Genomic DNA, 24,886 nt, shown 5'->3' on the forward strand with positions numbered 1-24,886 from the left:
TCAACAGTATCATCCCAGACACTCCAGATCCACTCCAATTCATACCGGCCCAACAGATCCACAGTTGACGCTATCTTTATTGCACTCCACACTGCCCTTTCCCACCTGGAAAGGATTCCCTTTGGCTGGGTTTCCCGTTGTAATCCATGATAGTTTGCACGCCCTGCCACATCCGACGACCGTCAGCGCCCTTATGGTAGGATTTGATCTTTGCCCTGTATTCATGTTTTGCCTGTTTGATGGTTCATTATTTCTTATGTCTCCGGATTAGTATTCCGCTCCTGGAAAGCGACAGCTCTAGCCTTTAACTCAGTGCAGATGTTGCCTGTAATCCATGGCTTCTGGTTGGGATATGTAATTATGGTCACTGCAGGGACAATGTCGTCGATGCAGTTATTAATGAACCTGTGTGTCACGTTCTGACCTTTATTTCCTTTGTTTTGTCATTATTTAGTATGGTCAGGGCGTGAGTTGGGGTGGGCAGTCTATGTTTGTTTTTCTATGATTTTGGGGATTTCTATGTTTCGGCCTAGTATGGTTCTCAATCAGAGGCAGGTGTCATTAGTTGTCTCTGATTGAGAATCATACTTAGGTAGCCTGGGTTTCACTGTTTGTTTGTGGGTGATTGTCTATGTTAGTTGCTTGTGTCAGCACAGTTCTTAGGATAGCTTCACGGTCGTTATTTGTGTATTTGGTTTTGTACAGTTTACTTCGTGTTTTTATTTTGTCATCATCAATTAAATGATGCATTCACACCACACTGCGGTTTGGTCCTCTCCTTCCCAGGAAGAAAGCCGTGACACCGTGACTAATGTGGTAAACTCCTCAATGGTATCGGATGAATCTCCGAACATATTCCAGTTTGTGCTAACAAAACAGTCCTATAGCTTAGCATCTGCTTCATCAGACCAAATTCGTATTGGTACTTACTTTTTTAGTTTTTGCTTGTAACAATGAATCAGGGGGATATAATTCTGATTTAGATTTGCCAAATGGAGGGTGAGGTAGCGCTTTGCATGCGTGGAAGTAAAGATGGTAGGAACACCTAGGTGGGGATGCTGTTCATTGACTACAGCTCATCGTTCAAGACCATAGTGCCCCCAAGAGCATCACTATACTAAGAACCCTGGGACTAAACACCTCCCTCTGCTACTGGATCTTGAACTTCCAGGTGGTAAGGGTGGGCAACACCTACCCCTTAAGGGTGTGTGCTTAGTCTCCTCCTGTACGCCCTGTTCACCCACGTCTACCCGGATAAAGCACTAGATAAACTTCAGTTAGTGCTAAATACGGCTGCTAGAATCCTGACTAGAACCCAAAAATGTTATAATATTACTCCAGTGCTAGCCTCCCTACACTGGCTTCCTGTTGAGGAAAGGGATGATTTCAAGGTCTTACTGCTAACCTACAAAGCATTACATGGGCTTGCTCCTACCTATCTTTCCGATTTGGTCCTGCCGTACATACTGTACCTACAGTATGCCGTGGTGGAGATCTTTGTGGGCTATACTCGGCTTTGTCTCAGGATGGTAAGTTGGTGGTTGAAGATATCCCTCTAGTGGTGTGGGCGCTGTGCTTTGGCAAAGTGGGTGGGGTTATATCCTGCCTGTTTGGCCCTGTCTGGGGGTATCATCGGATGGGGCCACAGTGTCTCCTGGCCCCTCCTGTCTCAGCCTCCAGTAGGTTATGTGTCGGGGGGCTAGGAACAGTCTGTTATATCTGGAGTACTTCTCCTGTCTTATCCGGTGTCCTGTGTGAATTTAAGTATGCTCTCTCTAATTCTCTCTTTCTTTCTCTCTCTCGGAGGACCTGAGCCCTTGGACCATGCCTCAGGACTACCTGGCATGATGACTCCTTGCTGTCGCCAGTCCACCTGGCCGTGCTGCTGCTCCAGTTTCAACTGTTCTGCCTGCGGCTATGGAACCCTGACCTGCTCACTGGACGTGCTACCTGTCCCAGACCTGCTGTTTTCAACTCTCTAGAGACAGCAGGAGCGGTAGAGATACTCTTAATGATCGGCTATGAAAAGCCAACTGACATTTACTCCTGAGGTGCTGACTTGTTGCACCCTCGACAACTACTGTGATTATTATTATTTGACCATGCTGGTCATTTATGAACATTTGAACATCTTGGCCATGTTCTGTTATAATCTCCACCTGGCACAGCCAGAAGAGGACTGGCCACCCCTCATAGCCTGGTTCCTCTCTAGGTTTCTTCCTAGGTTTTGGCCTTTCTAGGGAGTTTTTCCTAGCCACCGTGCTTCTACACCTGCATTGCTTCCTAGCCACCGTGCTTCTAATGTGACTATCCCTGATGCTTCTCCCTATTTTTCCCCTTCCCCGCTACAAAGTTTCTCCCTACAGGCAGTCACTGAGTCCGAGGTGCTAAAGGAGCTCCTGAAACTTGACCCCCCAAAAAACATCTGGGTCAGATGGTTTAGACCCTTTCTTCTTTAAGGTTGCTGCCCCTATCATCGCCAAGCCAAACTCTGACCTTTTTAAGGCAGCTACGGTTCGTCCTTTATTTAAAGGAGGAGTTCAAGCTGATCCTAACTGTTATAGGCCCTGTTTTTCAAAAGTGTTGGAAAAACTAGTCAGTAATCAACGGACTGGCTTTCTTGATGTCTGTAGTATTCTCTTTGTTATTAAATCTGGATTCCGCTCAGGCTATGGATGTGTCACTTCAGCCTTAAAGGTCCTCAATGATGTCACCATTGCCCTTGATTCTAAGCATGTTGTTCTCCTCTTTTTATTGACTTGTTCAAAGCTTTTCATATGGTAGGCCATTCCATTCTTGTGGGCTGGCTAAGGAGTATTGGTGTCTCTGAGGGGTATTGGTCCTGGTTTGCTAATTACCTTTCTCAAAGAGTGCAGTGTATAAAGTCAGAAAATCTGCTGTCTCAGCCACTGCCTGTCACCAAGGGATTACCCCAAGGCTCAATCCTAGGCCCCACGCTCTTCTCAATTTACACCAACAACATAGCTCAGGCAGTAGGATTCTCTCTCATCCATTTAAATGCAGATGATACAGTCGTATACTCAGCTGGCCCCTCCACAGATTTTGTGTTAAATGCTCTACAACAAAGCTTTCTTAGTGTCCAACAAGCTTTCTCTACCCTTAACCTTGTTCTGAACACCTCCAAAACAAAGGTCACTTGGTTTGGTAAGAAGAATGCCCCTCTCCCCACAGGTGTGATTACTGCCTCTGAGGGTTTAGAGCTTGATGTAGTCACCTCATACAAGTACTTGGGAGTATGGCTAGATGGTACACTGCCCTTCGCTCAGGTTTCCTCTATCATATTCACTCCTCTTTCACCCTAGCTGCCAAACTAACCCTGATTCAGATGACCATCCTACCCATGCTAGATTATGGAGACGTAATTTATAGATCAGCAGGTAAGGGTGCTCTCGAGGTGTCCTGCTCGTCTCTCTTATTATAGTAGACGCACGGTTTAAATCCCCTCTACAGGATCGGTGGGTCCCCCGCGGGACAGTTGAGATAATGTAATGTGATTAGATATCCCTCTAGTGGTGTGGGGGCTGTGCTTTGGCAAAGTGGGTGGGGTTATATCCTTCCTGTTTGGCCCTGTCCGGGGGTGTCCTCGGAGTGGGCCACAGTGTCTCCTGACCCCTCCTGTCTCAGCCTCCAGTATTTATGCTGCAGTAGTTTATGTGTCGGGGGGCTAGGGTCAGTTTGTTATATCTGGAGTACTTCTCCTGTCCTATTCGGTGTCCTGTGTGAATCTAAGTGTGCGTTCTCTAATTCTCTCCTTCTCTCTTTCTCTCTCTCGGAGGACCTGAGCCCTAGGACCATGCCCCAGGACTACCTGACATGATGACTCCTTGCTGTCCCCAGTCCACCTGGCTGTGCTGCTGCTCCAGTTTCAACTGTTCTGCCTTATTATTATTCGACCATGCTGATCATTTATGAACATTTGAACATCTTGGCCATGTTCTGTTATAATCTCCACCCGGCACAGCCAGAAGAGGACTGGCCATCCCACATATGCTCTCTCTAATTCTCTCTTTCTTTCTCTCTCTCGGAGGACCTGAGCCCTAGGACCATGCCCCAGGAATACCTGACATGATGACTCCTTGCTGTCCCCAGTCCACCTGACTGTGCTGCTGCTCCAGTTTCAACTATTCTGCCTTATTATTATTCGACCATGCTGGTCATTTATGAACATTTGAACATCTTGACCATGTTTTGTTATAATCTCCACCCGGCACAGCCAGAAGAGGACTGGCCACCCCACATAGCCTGGTTCCTCTCTAGGTTTCTTCCTAGGTTTTGGCCTTTCTAGGGAGTTTTTCCTAGCCACCATGCTTCTTCACCTGCATTGCTTGCTGTTTGGGGTTTTAGGCTGGGTTTCTATACAGCACTTTGAGATATCAGCTGATGTACGAAGGGCTATATAAATAAATTTGATTTGATTTTGATTTGATTAGCATGAGGGTGTAAGTAACAAAAACATTTCCCAGGACATATTTCCCAGGACATCTGATGTTGGTAGAAAGCTTAAATTCTTGTTAATCTACCTGTACTGTCCAATTTGCAGTAGCTATTACAGTGAAAGAATACCATGCTATTGTTTGAGGAGAGTGCACAGTTATGAACTTGAACATGTATTAATAAACCAATTAGGCACATTTGGGCAGTCTTGATACAAAATGTTAAACAGAAATACAATTGTTCATTGGATCAGTCTAAAAGTTTGCACGTACACTGGTTACATCTAGTGGCCAAACTCTAAATTGCGCCTGGGCTAGAATAATATTTGTTTTTGTTTTTATGCTCTTTTGCACACCAGTATTTCTACTTGCACGTCCTCATCTGCACATGTTTCACTCCAGTGTAAATTGCTCAATTGTAATTACTTCGCCACTACTGGCCTATTTATTGCCTTACCTCCTTACTTAATTTGCACACACTGCATACAGATTTGTATATTGTGTTATTGACTGTGTGTTTGTTTATTCCATGTGTAACTCTCTGTTGTTGTTTTTGTTGCACTGCTTTGCTTTATCTTGGCCAGGTTGCAGTTGTAAATTAAAACTTGTTCTCAACTGGCCTACCTGGTTAAATAAAGGTAAATAAAAAATTTAAAAATACATTATGGCCTTTCTCTTTCATTTCTAAGATGATGGTACAAAAAAATGCAAAAAAGCACATGTTTTTTTCTTTGTATTATATTTTACAAGATCTAATGAGTTATATTACCCTACATTCATTTCACATTTCCACAAACTTCAAAGTGTTCCCTTTCAAATGGTATCAAGAATATGCATATCCCTGCTTTAGGTCCTGAGCTACAGGCTGTTAGATTTGGGTATGTAATTTTAGGCGAAAATTGAAAAAAGGGGGCGGATCCCTAAGAGGCTATCGATTGCCAGTGCTGTTTTGGAAACTGATTGGACAAATCCTATCATATGACACTAAGTTTGCCGATGACGTTAGCTTACTCTTTTTTTTCGCAGTTTCGGACGGAGAGAAAGCCTGGGGGACAGGTAATACAGAGATCACTTTGAATAATGGCTGTCGCTATAGGTTAAAAGAAACAAGCAATATTGGGACCGGTAATGTTTGATTAATAACAAGTGGACCGTTTTGTCCCTTGGCGTTTGGAAATTGCTAGCTAACTGGACGAGGAAGAAGCTCTTTTGACAAGCTAGCCAGCATAACACGATACCGTTAGCTTGCTAACGTTAGGCCAAGGCCAAGGGTTTTTTTCGTGTACTAAACACGAATCTCATTTTCTGAAAATACACCCTATTAATCTGTCAACTAGCAGCCACATAACCAGCTGACTAGATTGACTTCTGTTATCGTAAACTAGCTATTTGTCTTGGGTGCTGTGCAATTTATCTAGCTAGCGAATGACGTCAGTAAAACAACTTTGCAACCAAGCTAGCTAGACAACAATGGCAAGCCGGTTTCAATAATTATGTAGTTAGCTACGCTATTGCTTATTCCGTTTCATTGCTGTCTAGTTTGCTTAAATGTAACAAAGTGTTTGTTTGCTATTAGCTTGCTATCAAGCTAGCTTGTAAAATAATTGTATCAACAAAATTGGTGTCCTTTACAGTCTTGTGACATGCAGGAGACCAGGTTCGAACTAAGTCAGTCACCAAGAGGTCATGGCTAGAAGGGATCTAGTTCTTGTCACATTAACGTCAGATTTGACTTTTTGTATCAGGTTAGGCCAATTAACGCTGCAGTTTAGGATAATTCATGTAGCAGGTTGGGATAAATAAACCGTCACAAGAGCAAGATTAAATAGGGAGTGGAAAGGCTATCAGTAGAAGGGTTATGACAGGGCATTTCAACTATATTCTTATGGGGGGGGGGGGCTTCTAACTCAGCCTGTGATCATCATAGAGGGGAACATAAGGCACGCCAATCCGCCAGAGAGTCTTAGCATTCAAGAATGGTGTCATAATAGCTAGAGCCAAATTTATTGGTAGGAAATAAATTAAACATGCCACATTGGCTTCAAAAACGGCCAGAAGTTTGTTTACCACAGTGAGTGTTTGATTCTCTGTTCTCCAGGATGTTGTCTCTGGTTTTGAATCTACATTTTATGAGCTGCATTTTAAAAGTGAATATGAATTCATCTGAGATGTTTATATATGAAACTTTGATAATTTCAAGTTTATCAGTTGTAAACTTGATACAGACGATGAATGCAACATCTACCATATTGAAATCAAATATCAATATTGAACGGATTGAATTTTAAAATGAAATGCAATATTTATTCAATTCAGTTTCAAATCATGGAATGAAAGTTACATTTCTGAATTCCATGATTCAATTTGTGCATTACATATTCAAAAATATTCAATTCATTATCCTAATACAAATAAAGAAATATGGCATTCAAATGCAATTTTTGTTGCCACTGAAATCACTTCATATAGGCCTATCATTTGTTGGGATAATTTAACTGTTAGTACTGAATTTGGTAGTATAAAACCTTCTCCCCTTTCATGTCAATTTTGGTCACATCTGTAGCTAGTTGAACAATTGTTTTAGCAAGTTCATGAATGTTTACTTTGCTTTCATGTCATGTTAATCCTATTTGTTGTTTTGCTTTTATTTGCTAACTTTTCCAGACTGTTTTTAAGTGTAAAGAAGGCCTCCACTAATGTTATGGTTTGCAGCAGTGTTTCTTGTATCTGGATCAAAGCTATAAAACATTTTTAAAAAAATGCAGGTATTCTCACACTAACTCTTTTTAGACAAATAGGTATATTTTGACAATATGGACTATATCTAGATTCTGAATGTTTCTTATTTATTCAACATAAATACATATGTATCTCAAAAGTACCACATTTGATTTAGCTTATTTGTTAGACATATTTGTGACAATATACTCTTCAAACACGTCAAATTTCCAGAGTGAGCTCTCTGGCCCTTTTAATGATATGATATATGATATGATACATAGAAATGAGGTCATTAACCAATCACAGCCCTCCTTTAGGATTAAACATTCAACAAATTACCAGCAGAAGGGAGTCCCCTTTGAATCCATTTTCCAATTCACTGTGTTGGTGGTGCTTATAAAATGTATCAAATCTTCAGAATTAGTAGTGAGCCCACTGGAAATCTGATGTACTTGTAGAGTATATTGTTCCAAACAATGTCTTCAAATGAACAAAATCAAAAAGGATACTTTTGAGATGTTTTATTTAACTAGGCAAGTCCGTTAGGAACAAATTCTTATTTACAATGACTGACTACACCGGCCAAACTCTGATGCTGGCCAATTGTGCACCGCCCTAAGGGACTCCCAATTACTGCCGGTTGTGATACAACCTGGATATTAACATTCATATTTTTTATGTTGAATGAATACATGTCATGTGAAATTCTATTTCAGAATTTAGACATACTCCATATGTTAGAGCACACTATAAATATTATGAACCAAGATGTCTGCATCATCATGTACAGTTCACAGATCATAGGGTCTTACAGGAGGCATGTATACATTGCATTCGGAAAGTATTCAGGCCTCTTGACTTTTTCAATGTTTTGTAATGTTACAGCCTTGCTCTAAAATTGATTGTTGTTTTTCCTCCTCATCAATGTACAAACACTACCCTATAATGACAAAGCAAAACACAGGTTTTTAGACATTTTTGCAAATGTGTACTTTTTTAATTTTTTTTTACTGAGATCACATTTACATAAGTATTCAGACCCTTTACTCAGTAATTTGTTGAAGCACCTTTGGCAGCGATTACAGCCTTGAGTCTTCTTGGGTATGACGCTATCAGCTTGGCACACCTGTATTTGGGGAGTTTCTCCCATTCTTCTCTGCAGATCCTCTCAAGCTCTGTCAGGTTGGATGGGGAGTGTCGCTGCACAGCTATTTTCAGGTCTCTCCAGAGATGTTCGATCAAATTCAAGTCCAGGCTCTGGCTGGGCCACTCAAGGACATTCAGAGACTTGTCCAGAAGCCACTCCTGCGTTGCCTTGGCTGTGTGCCTAGTGTCGTCCTGTTGGAAGGGGAACCTTCGCCCCAGTCTGAGGTCCTGATCTCTCTGGATGAGGTTTTCATCAAGGATGTTCGATGCAGACAAGAAACAGGGTTTACGTGAAATGTTACATACACCGCTGGACAAGATGGAAACAGACACATTGACAGTGCACACCGAGGAAGAGAAGCCATGGACAGACAGCTGAAACGTCACTGCTTGACATGTATGATGAAATCCTGGTTGAGAATGAAACAAATGAACAATGAAACAGCACAGCAAGTAAAAGAAATAGGTTTTGATTATGTTTTACTGGTAATGGGGTCATACGTGAATGCCAACAACTTTTTGATCTCTCTCTCTCTGTGTGTGTGTGTAACCGTTTATTTAACTAGGGAAGTCCGTTAAGAACCATTTTTTTTTATTTACAATGACGGCCTACCCTGGTCAAACCCAGACAACACTGGGCCAATTGTGTGCCGCCGCCGCCCTATGGGACTCCCAATCACGGATTCGAACCAGGGACTGTAGTGAAGCCTCTTGCACTGAGATGTAGTGCCTTAGACCTCTGTGTCTTAACTATTTAACTACTAGAGTGCTTAAAAGGACACAAAAATGTAAATATTGGTATCAGGTTTTTTGGCAAGGAAAATATCGGTATTGGACAAGAATGTTATCGGTGCATCACTACTGTCAGAGTGACAATTGGGCACCTGGTCACTTCCTTGACCAAGGCCCTTCTCCCCCGGTTACTCAGTTTGGCCAGGTGGCCAGCTCTAGGAAGAGTGTTGGTGGTTCCAAACTTCTTCCATTTAAGAATGATGGAGGCCACTGTGTTCTTGGGAACCTTCAATGCTGCAGAAATGTTTTGGTACCCTTCCCCAGATCTGTGCCTCCTGTCTTGGAGCTCTACGGACAATTCCTTTGACCTCATGGCTTGGTTTTTGCTCTGACATGCACTGTCAACTGTGGGACCTTTTATATAGACAGGTGTGTGCCTTTCCAAATCATGTCCAATCAATTAAATTTACCACAGGTGGACTCCAATCGAGTTGTAGAAACATCTCAGGGATGATCAATGGAAACAGGATGCACCTGAGCTCAATTTCGATTCTCATAGCAAAGGGTCTGAATACTTATGTAAATAAGGTATTTCTGTTTATTTTCACTTTGTCATTATGGGGTATTGTGTGAAGATTGAAGGGGGGATACATTTTTTTGAATAAGGCTGTAACATAACAATGTGGTAAAAGGGAAGGGGTTGTTAATACTTAGCGACTGTACTCTAGGGCTGAAGTCACTTTCATCAGGATCTAAAAAAAAAGATGTTTGCAATGCAAATGTAGAAAGCATGTTTAACATTCTTCCTTTCAATTAAGTTTCTACGTGAGAATTGCCAGAATAATCTGAGGTACCAAAAATATTTTTGGCTTTGCTGGCATCGAATCAACCAGTAGGTTTAATCGAACCTGAAAGTAGACCATCAGTCACTCTTTGAAACACAAGGCTCCAAATTAAAAGTTGCAATGTTGTTATTTTCTCTCTGTAGTGATGGGTCAGGAAGCTGGCAAACCAGCCTGGCCCAAACCACCTGGTGGACATCAGACAATCACAGGAAGGCGATACGGCAGGAGGCATGCATACGTTAGCTTCCGTCCAACCTCTGCCAAGCACAGGAACCCAGCCAGCGTGGAGGATTGGCCCGATACGGAAATGGACGGTGTCCGTAGAGCGCATTCCATATGTACGTTCACGGTGCAGTAGATAAATACGACTAAGTCCCATTTGCAGTGTATTGAATAGCTGAGGAACAAGCTTGTAGGCTATTTGAGTCAGGCCTATATTTCTACATGATATCAAGGTCAACAAATCAATTGAAGTTATGTTTATTATTTCTTTGACATCATGGCAGACCACTAAGCAACTCCTGTAGTGAGCAGCAGCATGTGAGTAAGTGCTGCACCCACTGCACCGGGGCAGGTTTGGATCCATTTATCCTGTGACATGGAATTCAGTGTGAGCAGCTAAGCCTATAAACCCCAATCTGCTCCATAAATGGTGGCTGGCTGGAGCTGCTGCATGCTATGTCAGTATTTAGCAAGTATAATAGTTGTGTATTGGCAAGTCATGGTAATAGTAGATGTTTTAGCTGTAACTAAATGCCTTTCTCCTTTCTAGCTTCAAAAGGAAACATCTCCTCGATGCTTCACGCCATCTTTCCTGTCTCATCGAATTCGGTTCACCCAGAGGTGAAAATCAAATCTGGCAAAGATCCTCCCCACAAGAAACAGTCAACTTCTAGGCAGTCATCGGAAGCCCACTCCATCCACTACAAAAAGAGTGACCAACCTGTAGCCTCAGACCAGGACCAAAATGGTGTCTCGAAGAAAAGTGCAGAAGCTAGTGCATGGCCTATCCCCGAGGACGAGGACAGCAACCCTTCTAATTCCAGCATATTGAGCATTGTAAATATTGATGCTTACGAGCCGGACAGTAGTGGCGGCGAGGAGGAGGGGGGACAAGGTTCCGACGCATCTCACGGTCTCCAGAAAAGACTGGATGACATGATCTTCGAGCTGGGTAAAGAGTTTGACTATCTCAGCGGTTTGCACTCGTATTTGTACACACAATCTAGTGAAGGGACGACAGACTGTTCCCTCAGAGACACTGAGTCAGTGAAAGATTCTAGAACAGATCCTAGATCAGATTCTAACACAGAAGAAATCCCTCCTGAGTGGAATATATCAGAACACAACAGAACAGATCACCTGGAAATCAGCACTGAGTTCCGAACACCAGAGGACCTAGCAACTGTTGGCCCCAAAGGTCCTGCTGAGCTGGGGAACGACGACCAGAGGGGGACCCAGTCAGAGATGGTGGTTAGGCCCAAAATTCGTAAGCAGACTAGTGAAACACACCTGGAGAAGTGGAAGAGTTCTCATGGCGAGGAGGCACACTGTGGCTCAGCACAACAGGCCAGCAAGACCAAGTGTGTGTCCGCACCACCATTCTTCCTGACACAAACGGAAAGGCCAAACCAGGAGTTTCTCTTTGATTACCCTCCGACTGATTCATATGGGCTTAGCCCTATCGAGAGGAGGGGTGAATATGGAGAAGCTTGTAGCAAATTTATTTCTGATGATGAAAAGGACATCTGGGAAGAGCTGGAGGACTTCAATGAGACGGGTGTTCCTTTCATGAAGGCAGAGGAAAGGTTTAATATACCTTTATTGTCATTTTTACATATCACCCTTTTATTGCTCTTAGATTGTAATAAAATAGTACAAGACCGTGTGTGTGTGTGTGTATATATATATATATATATATATATATATATATATATATATATATATATATATATATATATATATATATATATATATATATAAAAAAAAAAATGGTCAGTGGGATATATATGTAATGGTCAGTGTGATCTAATCATAAGTGTCAGATTTCTGTGATAGGAAAATATCAGTTTAACATTCCACTATAGTTTATCTGCATTTGGAATTATACATAAATGTTAGACAAGGCATTTTCTAGGTATCTGATGATCATTGACTTTGCAACTCACAATCCTATTGTTGCCTTTCTGTGAAAGTGTGTACACGAAGCTGTCTGTTGTCCTGATAGTGTCAATTGAGGGTTGAGGAAGCGGAGGTTGCTAGCGAAGCGCTTGTGTTTTTACTGCTGAGACCTCTGCTAAGCAGATTAGGTGGGGGTGCTTACTAGGTGGACTGACGCATGTGTGTGTTGTGTGTCTGTAGCTCGGAGTGCAGCGAGGGGGAGTGGTCAGCCTTGTGGACGTCGGACTCTGGCCTGGAGAAGGAGCGTGGCTCCAGTCAGGAGAGCTGGGTGACGCTACCCGGCCTAGACGAACTGCACAGCAGCGGTCTTGAGGACGTCCCCGAGCTCAGCCTGCCCCCTGAGTAAGCAGCAAAATACGGGTCACTCCTGATAACTGCAACATAATACAGCGTTATACGGTCACTTATGATAAATGCTATCAATGGCTTGGGAGTGGCCTAAATGCATGTACTAATCTAGAGTAATGCAGATATGAGTAGTTAAATGAGGAAGTATTGAAATTGGGACTGGGGGACCAGTGCATTTAACTTACGTATATATAATGTATACTATATATTCTATAGTGTATAATGTCATTGGTAAGCACAGCCAACCCTCAGACACCTCCATGTGTTAATGCTGTGATGTGGAACCAAGGTGTGGGCTGGAATAACGATTAAGTGGCACAGCAGCACAGTCTCCAAGCAAGGTCTTACATTAATAAATTAAATCAGTTGAGGTAGGCTGAATCATTTCCATGGATAATGATTTGATGATTAACTAGCTAAGATATGCCAACTACTGTACATGTATATCATTTGATCAAATCAAATGTTATTGGTCGCATACATATTTAGGAGATGTTATTGCGGGTGTAGCGAAATGCTTGTTCTTAACTCCAGGAGTGCAGTAATATCTAACAATACACAGAAATAAATACCTGTCTGCATAGCCTACATTTCCAGTGCATACTATTTTTGATTCTCATTTGCAAGATGAAAAGTTGGTCATGTCCATTTAGGGCGGCACAAAATGGAAATGATTGTTTCTTATTGGACAAGTCTCTCCCTGTTTGTCAGTTTTCTTCAGTCTGGTGCCCAATGAGATCAACCCGTGTGTGTGTGTGCGCGCTGTGCAGGGAGCCGACCCCTCTGGAGGAGGGAGAGATACCGTGGTTGATGTACAACGAGGAGACGGGCAGCAGTAGTGACGAAGACCCAGATGGCATGAGTCACTTTGTCCACCCAGGCCTCTTCATCCTGGATGGGAACAACAACCTGGAGGATGACTCCAGCTTGAGCGAGGACCTGGACGCTGAGTGGAGGTGGGGAACAATTTGGAGTTTTAACTCCAAATTGTGAGAGATAGATGGATAGATTTCTATTGTGATTTTGTGTTCATTTTCTGGAGGTGTGTATAATGTTTGACGTTTTACTCCTGTAATGTACTTTGATGAGTTGACATTTGCAACGTGGTAGATGTATGCAGGGCCAGGAGGTTTCCTGACCAGGAATAACGTTATCTGAAAAATAATACTTTTTTTGCTTCATCTTAGGTTGCTAGATGACTTTGGAGAGGGCTTTGGGATGGCCCAGGCTATCTCCTATGTGGATCCTCAGCTCCTCACATACATGGCTCTTGAAGAGCGTCTGGCCCAAGCTATGGAGGTAAGGCTAAAACCCTAGACTCTTACTATGACACGAGTCACTCTAATCAAGTCCACATGACACATAAGTGCAGACAGAAAGGTCTTAGGATCATATTTGTTCACCATTCCATCTCTAAACGTTTTTGCTTCAAGTGTGCTTTTCAAGATTGTGCCATCCTATGTTCACACATTGAGCTCCTGCTCATCTGACCTGGAGTTTATGATGCTAAACTACCGCCCCCTCCCACTATATGCAGAGGAATTTCACGTGTGGTATCACAGCTGTGTACATATCGCCACAAGCAAACACCAAGGTGGCACTCAGCGAACTGTACAAGATCATTAACCAGCAAGACTTGGGTGACTTGAACCTAGCTCGCCTAAAGCAAATTTTCCCAAAATATTACCAACCTGTATCCTTCCCCACAAAAGGATCCGCTGTGCTTGACCATGTATACACAAACATCCGCGATGCGTACAAAGCCTTCCACCGCCCCACTTCGGCCAATCAGATCACGTCTCTCGGTTCCTACTCCCTGCCTACAAGCAGCAACTCGAGGGAGCCACCAACACAGATAATAGTGAGGTGCTGGACAGAGGAGGCAGACTCAATGCTGCAGGATTGTTTAGAGAATACTGAATGGAATATGTTCAAAGATTCGTCAACCCAGGACTCATCCATCAACATTGAGGAATACACATTGTCAGTCATAGGCTTTATTAGGAAGTGTGTTGATGATGTACCCATACTCAAACCAAAAACCCTGGATGAACGGAGGTATCCGTACAATGCTGAGAGCCTGTACTGCAGCATTCAATGTCAGCAGAGCGAACTCCGACTTAGGAAGGCAAAAAGACAGACTCAATCTTGAATTGATGTACGTCCAATCACTCACATTGCACGTGGCAAGGACTACAGACTATCAAAGACTACAAAGGTAAATCCAGCTGTGCGGTACCCACTGACACCTCACTCCCCAATGCACTTAACACATTCTATATGCTTGCTTCAAGGCAGACAATACAGAGCCATCCAGGAAGATTCTCGCTGCTCTGGGTGACCAGGTGCTTCTACTCTCCGAGGCTGACGTGAGAAACTCAAGTGTGAAGAATCACAGCCGCCGGCTCAGGCATCTTTGGCTGCATCTTCTGAGTGTGTGCTGACCAGCTGGCGGGCGTCTTTTCGGACATCTTCAAACTGTCCCTGGCCTAGGCTGTAGTGTCCACCTGCTTTAAGGAGACCATCGTCCCAGTGCCAAAGAAAAACACTCGTCACGCTAACCTCTGTCATCATGAAGTGCTTCAAGAGGCTGGTCATGGCCCACATCAAAGCCAGCATGCCAGGCACACTGGACCCACTCCAATTTTCCTACAGCTCCCACAGATCCACGGAAGATGGCAGTAACACATTCTGGAGGAAAGGAACAACTACATGAGTGCTGTTTTATTGACAATAGTTCAGCATTCAACACTATTGTTCCCTCCAAGCTCGACACCAAACTCAGAGCCCTGGGTCTCGACACTACCCTTTGCAACTGGATCCTGGACTTCCTGATGGACAGACCACAGGCTGTGAGAATTGGCAACAACTCCTCCTCAGCCCTCTGCTGCACTCCGTTTACCTACGACTGCATGAACTTTGCCCCTCACCAACTCTATCACGCTTGCTGACGACACCACGGTTGTAGGCCTGATAACCAACAACGATGAGTCAGCCTATAGGGAGGTGGTAAGTGAACTGGCATTGTGGAGTCATGAGAACAACCTCTCCCTCAACGTCAGCAAAACCAAATAATTTATTGTTGACTTAAGGAAACAGAGGGAACATTGCCCAATCCACATCAATGGGACTGTAGTAGAGAGATACAAGTTTTAAATTCCTCGGCGTCCACATCACAAGGACTTGTCATGGACCAACAACAGTGTCTCTACTTCCTAAGGCGGTCCTTTCCAAATACTACCGCTGCACCATCGAGAGCATCCTGACCGGTCGCATCATTGCTTGGTACAGGAATTGCTCCATCCCAGCCATGAGCTTGTTTACTCCTTTACCGTCTGGCAGACGGTATCTGAGCATGAGTCTGATACCAATGGGCTCAAAAACTGTTTCTATCTATAAGCCATGTGACTGCTGAACACATGAACTGGACTGACCACCTGCTCTGATTCTCCCCACCTTAGCACACATCACAACTGCTGCTACCAGACGTATTATATTGCTGGTGTAAATATTGTACTATAAATTGTGCCTTCCTGTATAATACTTATCCTAGAATATATTTTATTTTTCTTATTGTTGTTGCATTGTCCAGAAGGAACCTGCAAGTGAGCATTTCGTTGGACGATGTATACCATGCATATCCCGTACATACTACTAATAACTTGTTGCTGTCTTGTACCCATTCTTAACAATGTTTACCTACCTACACTTTAATTACATTGTACCCATCCATGTAAATACATAGGGACGTTGGCACCTGATGTTGTTGTGGTTCACAGGCAGCTCTAGCCCACCTGGAGTCCCTGGCCATTGATGTGGAGCAGGCCCACCCTCCGGCTACAGAACAGATTATAGAGTGTCTGCCTCAGATCACCATATTGGAGGACCCCACTGGTAAGTTCACATTGCTAGAAGACCACAGTGGTAGGACCCAACAGACTAGCCCTTCCCTCTGCTTCCTTTGAATTGGCTGTGTGCAATTTCCCATTTTAGCGTTGGCAACAAGAGACTCCGTCATTCTGGGTGTAAGAGGTGAAATACTGCTTAATGTGCAATACCTTCAAGGATGCCATCAATGTCATAATTCACAATACTCTTTGAAAAAGATCAAGCAAACCCATATTTGCAGTGGTGGAAGGAGTAAGATGAGTTATTTTAATGTTGACATGTGCTAGCTAGTGTAAATGGCCTAGCTAATGCAGTGGTTAATACCAACATGGAGTGCCTTTTGTATCAGGATCAAAAGACATATAATTAGTGGGACTGTCCACTCTGTAAATCCCCACCCTCAGTCTTGCACTAATTTTTACTATTAGCCGGCTGGACCGGCAATCCAGTCCAGACTGACACTAAAGGAAACCAGCTGCTAATATATAGACTCAGAGCACTGTGCTCATTAGTCTGCATGAAATTGATCATAAAGACATCTGCAGGCTGTTTGTCTCAACACATCGATGCATTCCATATGTAAATATTCTGCTGTTACTGATCCAATGTTGATTAAGAAAGGCGATGTGGTGTCAGGATAAGAAATAACTCGCCGTGCGTAAAGCAATGCATTGTATGAATGATGGGCACATAATGTAAATGTGTCCAGTGTCTCGTCAAGTTTGACACGCCGTGTGTCCCCGGGAATAAATTGCGGTAAGCAGGTGTCGAGATGGCCGCCATTTGTCATGCCGTGTCGGAGCGAGCGGTTCCATCTGTGTGCTTGTGGATCGAGTGAATGGAGCCTGATGGAATGTAAACGTGTGGGGCTGTGAATACAGAACAGAGTGGATGAGGCCGGGGCTGCAGAACATGTAGTGACAAATGGCCCAACGCCACTCTCGGACATTATGATTAGTTCTTCTTGTGCGCCTCTCTTTATCCTTGTCTTTCTCTCGCCTTTTTCCTTTCCCTCTCTAGGTCAGGAACATTGCTGTGCCATCTGCTGTGGTGAGTACGTCAAAGACGAGATTGCAACCCAGCTGCCGTGCCACCACATGTTCCACAAGATCTGCGTGACTCTCTGGCTCCAAAAGGTATGTGTGACTGACTGAGGGCCTCTGTGTGTGGAGAATAACTTATTGTGAAGCCCATTCAGACTCTCCTTCCTAAAGCCTTTATGTACATGGCCTGTACTACACATAATCATGTAATTTAAGTGATGAGGGTGGTGGCATCAGCCTATATTCAGTCTAGCTCCTGGTCTGTGTCAATGTATTTTGAGTGATGATATGGAAATGTTTATACTGACTGTTATGGTATCTTTTCTCTCTAGTCTGGGACTTGCCCTGTCTGTCGTCACATACTGTCGCCTGTTGTCATGGAGACCACTGCTAACACCTCATTTGTGTCGGATCAGGACATCCCACCGTCCAATCACAGCGCAGCCGGAATGCGGTGAATCCACTGGTTACCAATCAGCAGCCAGAAAAGAGGCCTGTAACGCTTCAATGAAAAATAATTCTTATTACTTTTTCTTTCATTGTCGCTCTCTGCAATGTAACTCTATGAATGATATTGAATTAGTTCTGCACATGTAAACAAGTTCAAGATCTATGTCTGAGAGACAGTTCAGGCTTATTTTCTGAGAAAATATTATCTGTATAATGTCAAGTCTTTGTTACGAATGTATGTTTTAATGAAGGATATAAAATTAGGAAATTGCAATCTTTGTTTATCCTAGATTTTCGTTAAAGCATTTAAGATTTTACTTGCACATTTTTTTTAATACAGATGAAAGCATTGCTTATGTCCCTCACATTGTACTAACTTCAAAATCATTTTGGTTCCCATGTTCAATAAAGGCTGTAGTGTGGGTAAGTCTTGAACTATCAAAACCAATAACTTCCTTACGAAGAGTTTGTATACTTCCACTGTAGAAGCCATTCAGATAGTTGTTTCCACAAGAGATTTAGCATACCACCTTTATTTCTCACAATGTAAGCGGATCATCAAATATGTATTCTGAATAAGGATTTCAAAGATATGGTGTATATTAATTTCTCCACCTTCCTAAATCAGAAATAACGTGATCTGTTGAATTCAAAGAGCCAAGAATGTTTTTTTTTTTATTGAAAGTACAAAGTATAAACAATGACAGGACATGATTGTGAAAGCTAAATCTAACAAGGGACATACAGGTGTGTAATAGCAAACACATTCAAGGACATTTTTCGATTACAACTACACTAGCTACAGTAATTCTTATGACATAGTATGGGCTAACTATAACAATGTGATACTCATTCAAATCCAGTGCATTGTTCACTTGTTACTTTAGATATGGTCTTTATTCATAGGGAAGCATGTTGGGCTAAACACAACAGTACTATTGTGTCTGTGTCTTTTTAACATGGCCAAAAGTGCAATCAAAATAAGGTCTGTGGCAATAAATATCCCAGCTCTTTAAATTAGTCTGACACACACATCAAATAACAATATGCTTTAGGAAAGGAGCTCAGTAATGCACATACAGTGCATTTGGAAAGTATTCAGACCCCTTGACTTTTCCCACGTTTGTTACGTTACAGCTTTTCATCAATCTACACACAATACCCCATAATGACAAGGCAAAAACAGGTTTTTAGAAATATTTGCTCATTTATAAACTTTACATAAGTGTTCAGTACTTTGTTGAAGCACCTTTAGGAGCGACTACAGCCTTGAGTGTCGCGACAAGCTTGGCACACCTGTATTTGGGGAGTATCTCCCATTTTTCTCAAGCTCTGTCAGGTTGGATGGGGAGCATTTCTGCACAGCTATTTTCAGGAGAGATGTTTGATCAGGTTCAAGTCCGGGCTCTGGCTGGGCCACTCAAGGACATTCAGAGACTTGTTCTGAAGCCACTCCTGCGTTGTCTTGGCTATGTGCTTAGGGTCGTTGTTCTGTTGGAAGGTGAACCTTCGGCCCAGTCTGAGTTACTGAGCACTCTGGAGCATGTTTTCATCAAGGATCGCTCCGTTCACCTTTCCCTCGATCCTGACTAGTCTCCCAGTCCCTGCCGGCTGAAAAACATCCCCACAGCATGATACTGGCACCACTATGCTTCACCGTAGGGATCGTGCCAGGTTTCCTCCAGACGTGACATTTGGCATTCAGACCAAAAGGTTCAATCTTGGTTTCATCAGACCAGAGACTCGTGTTTCTCATGGTCTAAGAATATTTTAGGTGCCTTTTGGCAAACTCCAAGCGGGCTGTCATGTGCTTTTTACTGAGGAGTGGCTTCCATCTGGCCACTACCATGAAGCCTTGACTTGTGGAGTGCTACAGAGATGGTTGCACTTCTGGAAGGTTCTCCCATCTCCACAGAGGGACTCTGGAGCTCTGTCAGAGTGACCATCGGGTTCTTTATCACCTCCCTGACCAAGGCCCTTCTCTGATGGCTCAGTTTGACCGGGAGGCCAGCTCTAGGAAGAGTGGTGGTGGTTCCAAACTTCTCCCATTTAAGAATGATGGAGGCCACTGTGTTCTTGGGAACCTTTAATGCTGCAGATATATTTTGGTACTCTTCCCCAGATCTGTGCCTCAACACAATCCTGTCTCTGAGCTCTACGGACAACTCCTTCGACTTCATGGCTTGGTTTTTGCTCTGTCAACTGTGGGACCTTATATACGGTTGTGTGCCTTTCCAAGTCATGTCCAATCAATTGAATTGACCACAGGTGGACCCCAAGTTGTAGAGTAATCAAGGATCATCAATGGAAACAGGATGCACCTGAGCTCAATTTCAAGTCTCATAACAAAGGATCTGAATACTTATGTAATGTTTATAATTGGCAAGAAAAATGTAAAAACCTGTTTTCGCTTTGTTAATATGGGTTATTGTGTGTAGATTGCTGAGATTTATTTAACCCATTATACAATGTCAAAAGTCAAGGGGTCTGAATACTTTGAAGCGACTGCACCTTGAAATGCTGTGAAGCTGGCCTTGGAGTACATACCAGAATGCTAATGTTAATGCAGCACAATACTTTCACATTGAATTGTGAAGCTTAAATACACTTTCACTCAAAAACAAATGAGTGACAAACTGAAAGACAATTCCATTCAACACAAGTGTAATAATGGTCTGTATCATATATTGGCCAGTAATGTAGAGCATTATTTTTCAACTACTCATGGAGAAATCTAGACTTGGTCACTTTGCATGAGAAGAATACAAATATATATTTTTTTAAACTATAGAACAAATTCTATAAAAAGAAAATACTGGCAAATATTTTAATACACTAACAGGAGACAAATTAATATAAAATACTCATGATACTATTTAAGTGTCTCAAATAAATAAGAGTTACTGAAAAAAGTGTTAAACAGAAATATCTTGTGCTCATCAACCAGTAGTTAAGATGTAAGCTCCCTTCGCCTATTCATTCTACATCTTTCTCTTGCTAGGTTGTCTGGAATACAAAACATTTTAAATATCAGGAGGTAATTTGACTGGAGAAATTAAGAAAAAAACTGTTACTCCTGTCAATGAACCAAAGTCTGTCTCAAATGACACCCTATTCGCCATATTAGTGCACTACCTTTGGCATATTAGTGCACTATATAGGGTGTAATTTGTGACACAGTAAGATGAGGATACAGGATAGATGAGCAGGAGACATTGTATAATAGATAGGAAAGAGGATTTTTCCAAAAATCTTTTATACATATACTAAAAATGTACAAACAATCCATGCAGATTCAGAAGCAAAACAGACAATGTTTTCTTTATCGAATACATCATTGGAAGAAACACTTCCAATAGAGATACACACAAAATGTGACCTACATTTGCATAAAATAAAAGTTATAGCATCTACAAGTATTTACAAAATACAGGGGGAATGTTTTTTGAAAGACAAGAGTTCCATCATTCTAATAGGAGTGAAACTGATGGATGGATGTGACGTGTTACTTCACAGAAGATGCTTTTGAAGACACGCTTGGGCTGTCAGCACAAATGGCAAGGAGCTTGGTTGACATAGAAACAACATGGCACCCTCAGAGAAATGACATCATACAGGAGTGGCTGGAATAGCGAATATACTATATTAGGGAACGGAGAATTACCTTGCCAGGAAAACTGTAGACCATAGGTATAGACTAGGCCCCAGAGTTCTCTCTTGGTCATGTCGCATGGTCAGATACAACTCCTGGCCCTAAGTATACTTAATGAAAACAAGTTCACTGTTCATTGCTAATCACTGTTCAATTGTCTATCAACAATTTAGAACAGTAGTTTTATTTAACAAAAATTGAAGTAAAAAAATACCACAAAAATGAATGCATGAAAAATGGAGCTCCTTAAACTGTTTTAGACTGTTTTTGACAGAAAATGCTAAATTCACATTTCAAGTCAGATAGTAAAGTTATGGTACATTCTAATTGTCAAATTATGAGTATTGAGCTTGTAACAGAGACTAAAATGTAGAAAATAGTCAGCATTCTGGAGGGTCTGAAACATTTAAGAATTATAAGTAAAATTATATTAATTCTAAATAAATGGCCTTACTGCAATATTTCTACATCACAAAGCCCAAACAATTATAGGAAAAGGGTGTCACAAATTGCACTTATCCTTGTATGTTAAACTCAAAGGTTTTCTACATTAAATAGCGGGCATGAAGAGAATACTTTAGGAAATCTTTGGACAGAAATGATTGACAGATCTCAAATCAAACTGTCACATCACAATAAGACTTTAGAGGAAGAAGAAAATAGGTCTTGCTGAATGTGGAAAAGTCAAGCTCGGGACAAAAACAGGACACTATACCCTTAGGTATAAACTGTTACGTCCTTGGGTAGGAACTGGTTCTCAAACCCCATCTGTCTCTACGGAGCGCCAGACTCCTTGGCATTTTCAAGTCATATTACTCATCTAACCTTAACAGGACCAAACTCAGGGCCCTAAAAAAAACTAGAAATTGTGACATTTCTCATTATCGTGGCTATGCCCGAGTGATGACCAATAGCAAAACGACAGAAGTCATATGTGCAATGGAGCATGATGAATTGTATCTATTGTACACATGTTTGTGTGGTTATGTCTCAAAACACCTTTAGTTGCAGAGGTTCAGTAAGAGAAAGGAACAGAAATAAAGGAACACCAGGTTTAAAAAATAATAATACTGTCATATTTTGACAATGATCCAAGCTAAGCAGAGATCTCTCTCCTTGATAATGGCTCAAAACAGTTGCCTAGGCAAATAACACAGTGATTTTGTGACAAAGTATACACCGTGAGTACAATCACGACAAGTAGCATCAAGGCTGTAACGTTCTGTGGTGTTTCTCTCAGGTTGTAAGGGGGTCATGACCTGGTCCACCTTCCCCTACCAGGTTGCTATTTCTTCTTGATCGAGGCCAGTTCTTTCTGAAGGTCTGCAAACTTTGGCCGATTTTCAGGTTTGTACTCCCAGCACTTCTGCATGACTTTGTAAATCTCCTCAGGGCACTTTGTTGGACAGGACATTCTGTAATCTAAGATGGGGGGAAAGACAGACAGAGGGAAAATGACATTTAATTTCCTAGGATGGATCGAGGCAGTATATTCAGGGGTATAAGTTTAGAGAAAAAAATGACCATCCAACGCAGTTCTCTTCATGACTTCTTGTAGTTCAAGTAATTGTCTCTATAGGGCCAACTCCAATGCAAAAGAACAGACAGACAGACAACCCCCTTAAAGTAATCCTTTGAGTTCCCTCATCCAGACGAACAGTTCTTGTGCTGACGTTACTTCCACAGGCAGTTTGGAACTCGGTAGTGAGTGTTGCAACCGAGGACAGACGATTTTTACGCGCTAGGTGATCCCGTTCTGTTTCCACTTCACAATAACAGCACTTACAGTTGACTAGGGCAGCTCTAGCAGGGCAGAAAATTTACAAACTGACATGTTGCAAAGGTGAGCTCCTCAGTAAGGCCATTCGACTGTCAATGTCTGTCTATGGAGATTGCATGGCTGTGTGCTCAATTTGATACACCTGTCAGCAACGGGTGTGGCTGAAATAGCATAATCCACAAATTTTGGCTGTGTAGCGTTGTGCCGTCTTATATCATTAGCAAGACCCTCACAACAGGAAAAATCGTAAGGTACAATCTGTTGATGACTGAGGGAGGGTTCACTTATGAATTATCTTGTCAAGAGGTAAAAAAAAATACTGGAGAACAGACACCTCTGTCTACTGGCCTGACAATAAGCAACAGAGGAGTTGGCTAAAGCACAAACAGATCCGGCTACCAGGCTAATAGAGATATTCTGGCAAATTAGGGAGATCAACACAACACTGAATCCTTGGAGGGATGTCTTCTTACCTTTCTCCACTTGCTCTCTGGCCTGCTGGTTGGTCATCCCTGGGTAAGGACACACTCCTAGACTAAACGTTTCCCATAGGAGGATGCCAAAACTCCACACATCACTCTCCGAGCTGTATCTCCCTGGAACAACGACCAAACACAACCCCACTGTCTCAGCCATCAAGTATTGAAGAAGAAATGCTGTGTTATCAAGAAGAATTGATCATACCTCCTGCAGAGCTACAAATCAAGAACATTGTTATTGAGTTATTTCTGTTAACCTTTGATAAAGAAATTGGTGAAAAAGAAAGGCCCTCCAGTTTACCATAATTCAAAGCCTCTGGAGCCGTCCACTTGATGGGGATCTGTTTGAGGCCAGACGACGAGTAGATCCCATCGTCCTCTTGTCTTGACATCCCAAAGTCGCTGATCTTCAGCAGGTTGCTCTCTCCCACCAGACAATTCCTAGCCGCCAGATCCCTAAAGGGAGACCTTTGACCTTTATTTATTTAACCAGGCAAGTCAGTTAAGAACTAATTCTTATTTTCAATGACGGCCTAGGAACTGCCTGTTCAGCGGAAGAACGACAGTTTGTACCTTGTCAGCTCGGGGGTTTGAACTTGCAACCTTTCGGTTACTAGTCCAACACTCTAACCACTAGGCTACCCTGCCGCCCCAATAATAATAATATAATTCCACTTCCACTCTCCCTCCATCCTCCTCCAACAAATGTTTACTTGTGAATGCGCCGAATACAAATGTGTAGACCTCACAGTGAAATGTTTACTTACATGCCTTTAACCAACAACGCAGTTTTAAGAAAAATAAGTGTTAAGTAAAAAATACAAGTTACAAATAATTCAAGAGCAGCAGTAAAATAACAATAGCGAGGCTATATACAGGGGGTACCGGTAGGGAGTCAATGTGCGGGGGCACCGGTTAGTCGAGGTAATTGAGGTAATATGTAGATGTAGGTAGAGTTAAATTTAGTGGTAGAGAGAGAGACTGTTTATGACAGATGCTAGCCATATTGGCCGACAGGAATACTCATCATGGACATTAACATTTTCATATTAGCAATATGCCATGAAATAAATGACTGAAATAGTAGGCAATCAGGACACCTAAAACCAACCACATTTGTAACAGATGGGGAGCTCCACTACCACTGTCCATGTTAAGGTCACCATA

General features: G+C 42.4%; 2 protein-coding genes across 7 annotated transcripts in view; one reads left to right on the top strand and one right to left on the bottom strand.

The window, feature by feature from the left end:
- Window positions 1-5,415: 5,415 nt before the first annotated feature.
- On the top strand, window positions 5,416-18,235 carry LOC110537050 (E3 ubiquitin-protein ligase Praja-2). 3 transcript variants are annotated; one of them, XM_090191847.1, is made up of 10 exons: window positions 5,459-5,510; window positions 10,042-10,236; window positions 10,405-10,578; window positions 10,671-11,706; window positions 12,260-12,421; window positions 13,198-13,383; window positions 13,615-13,726; window positions 16,207-16,321; window positions 17,336-17,451; window positions 17,691-18,235. In XM_090191847.1, the coding sequence occupies exons 3-10, from the start codon at window positions 10,548-10,550 to the stop codon at window positions 17,814-17,816; spliced, it is 1,884 nt and encodes a 627-aa protein (XP_090047973.1). In that variant the 5' UTR covers window positions 5,459-5,510; window positions 10,042-10,236; window positions 10,405-10,547; the 3' UTR covers window positions 17,817-18,235. The 3 variants fall into 3 exon arrangements, with proteins under 3 accessions (XP_021478440.2, XP_090047973.1, XP_090047974.1); XM_090191848.1 differs by having other exon boundaries at window positions 5,464-5,510; window positions 10,405-10,442; XM_021622765.3 differs by lacking the exon at window positions 10,405-10,578 and having other exon boundaries at window positions 5,416-5,510.
- A 229-nt stretch (window positions 18,236-18,464) lies between these two features.
- The window catches only part of LOC110537052 (tyrosine-protein kinase Fer), a 43,184-nt gene continuing 36,762 nt past the window's right edge, over window positions 18,465-24,886 (bottom strand). For all 4 annotated transcript variants that reach the window (XM_021622770.3, XM_036937030.2, XM_090191846.1 and 1 more), the window contains exons 17-19: window positions 24,021-24,175; window positions 23,714-23,836; window positions 18,465-22,882 (exon numbers count right to left, since the gene is read on the bottom strand). In XM_021622770.3, the coding sequence (XP_021478445.1) occupies window positions 22,746-22,882; window positions 23,714-23,836; window positions 24,021-24,175 (415 nt within the window). In that variant the 3' untranslated portion in view covers window positions 18,465-22,745. The remainder of the gene's footprint in view (window positions 22,883-23,713; window positions 23,837-24,020; window positions 24,176-24,886) is intronic.

Source organism: Oncorhynchus mykiss, chromosome 12 (assembly GCF_057628025.1).
Source record: "Oncorhynchus mykiss isolate SJ-2025 chromosome 12, ASM5762802v1, whole genome shotgun sequence".
NCBI classification, from domain to species: Eukaryota; Metazoa; Chordata; class Actinopteri; order Salmoniformes; family Salmonidae; genus Oncorhynchus; species Oncorhynchus mykiss.

Excerpts from the sequence above, each read along its gene's own strand:
- LOC110537050 (XM_021622765.3), top strand. The coding sequence starts at position 10,044 with ATGGGTCAGGAAGCTGGCAAACCAGCCTGGCCCAAACCACCTGGTGGA. Across the intron at positions 11,707-12,259 it reads TTCATGAAGGCAGAGGAAAG|CTCGGAGTGCAGCGAGGGGG; the intron begins GTTTAATATACC and ends GTGTGTCTGTAG. Across the intron at positions 17,452-17,690 it reads TGACTCTCTGGCTCCAAAAG|TCTGGGACTTGCCCTGTCTG; the intron begins GTATGTGTGACT and ends TTTTCTCTCTAG.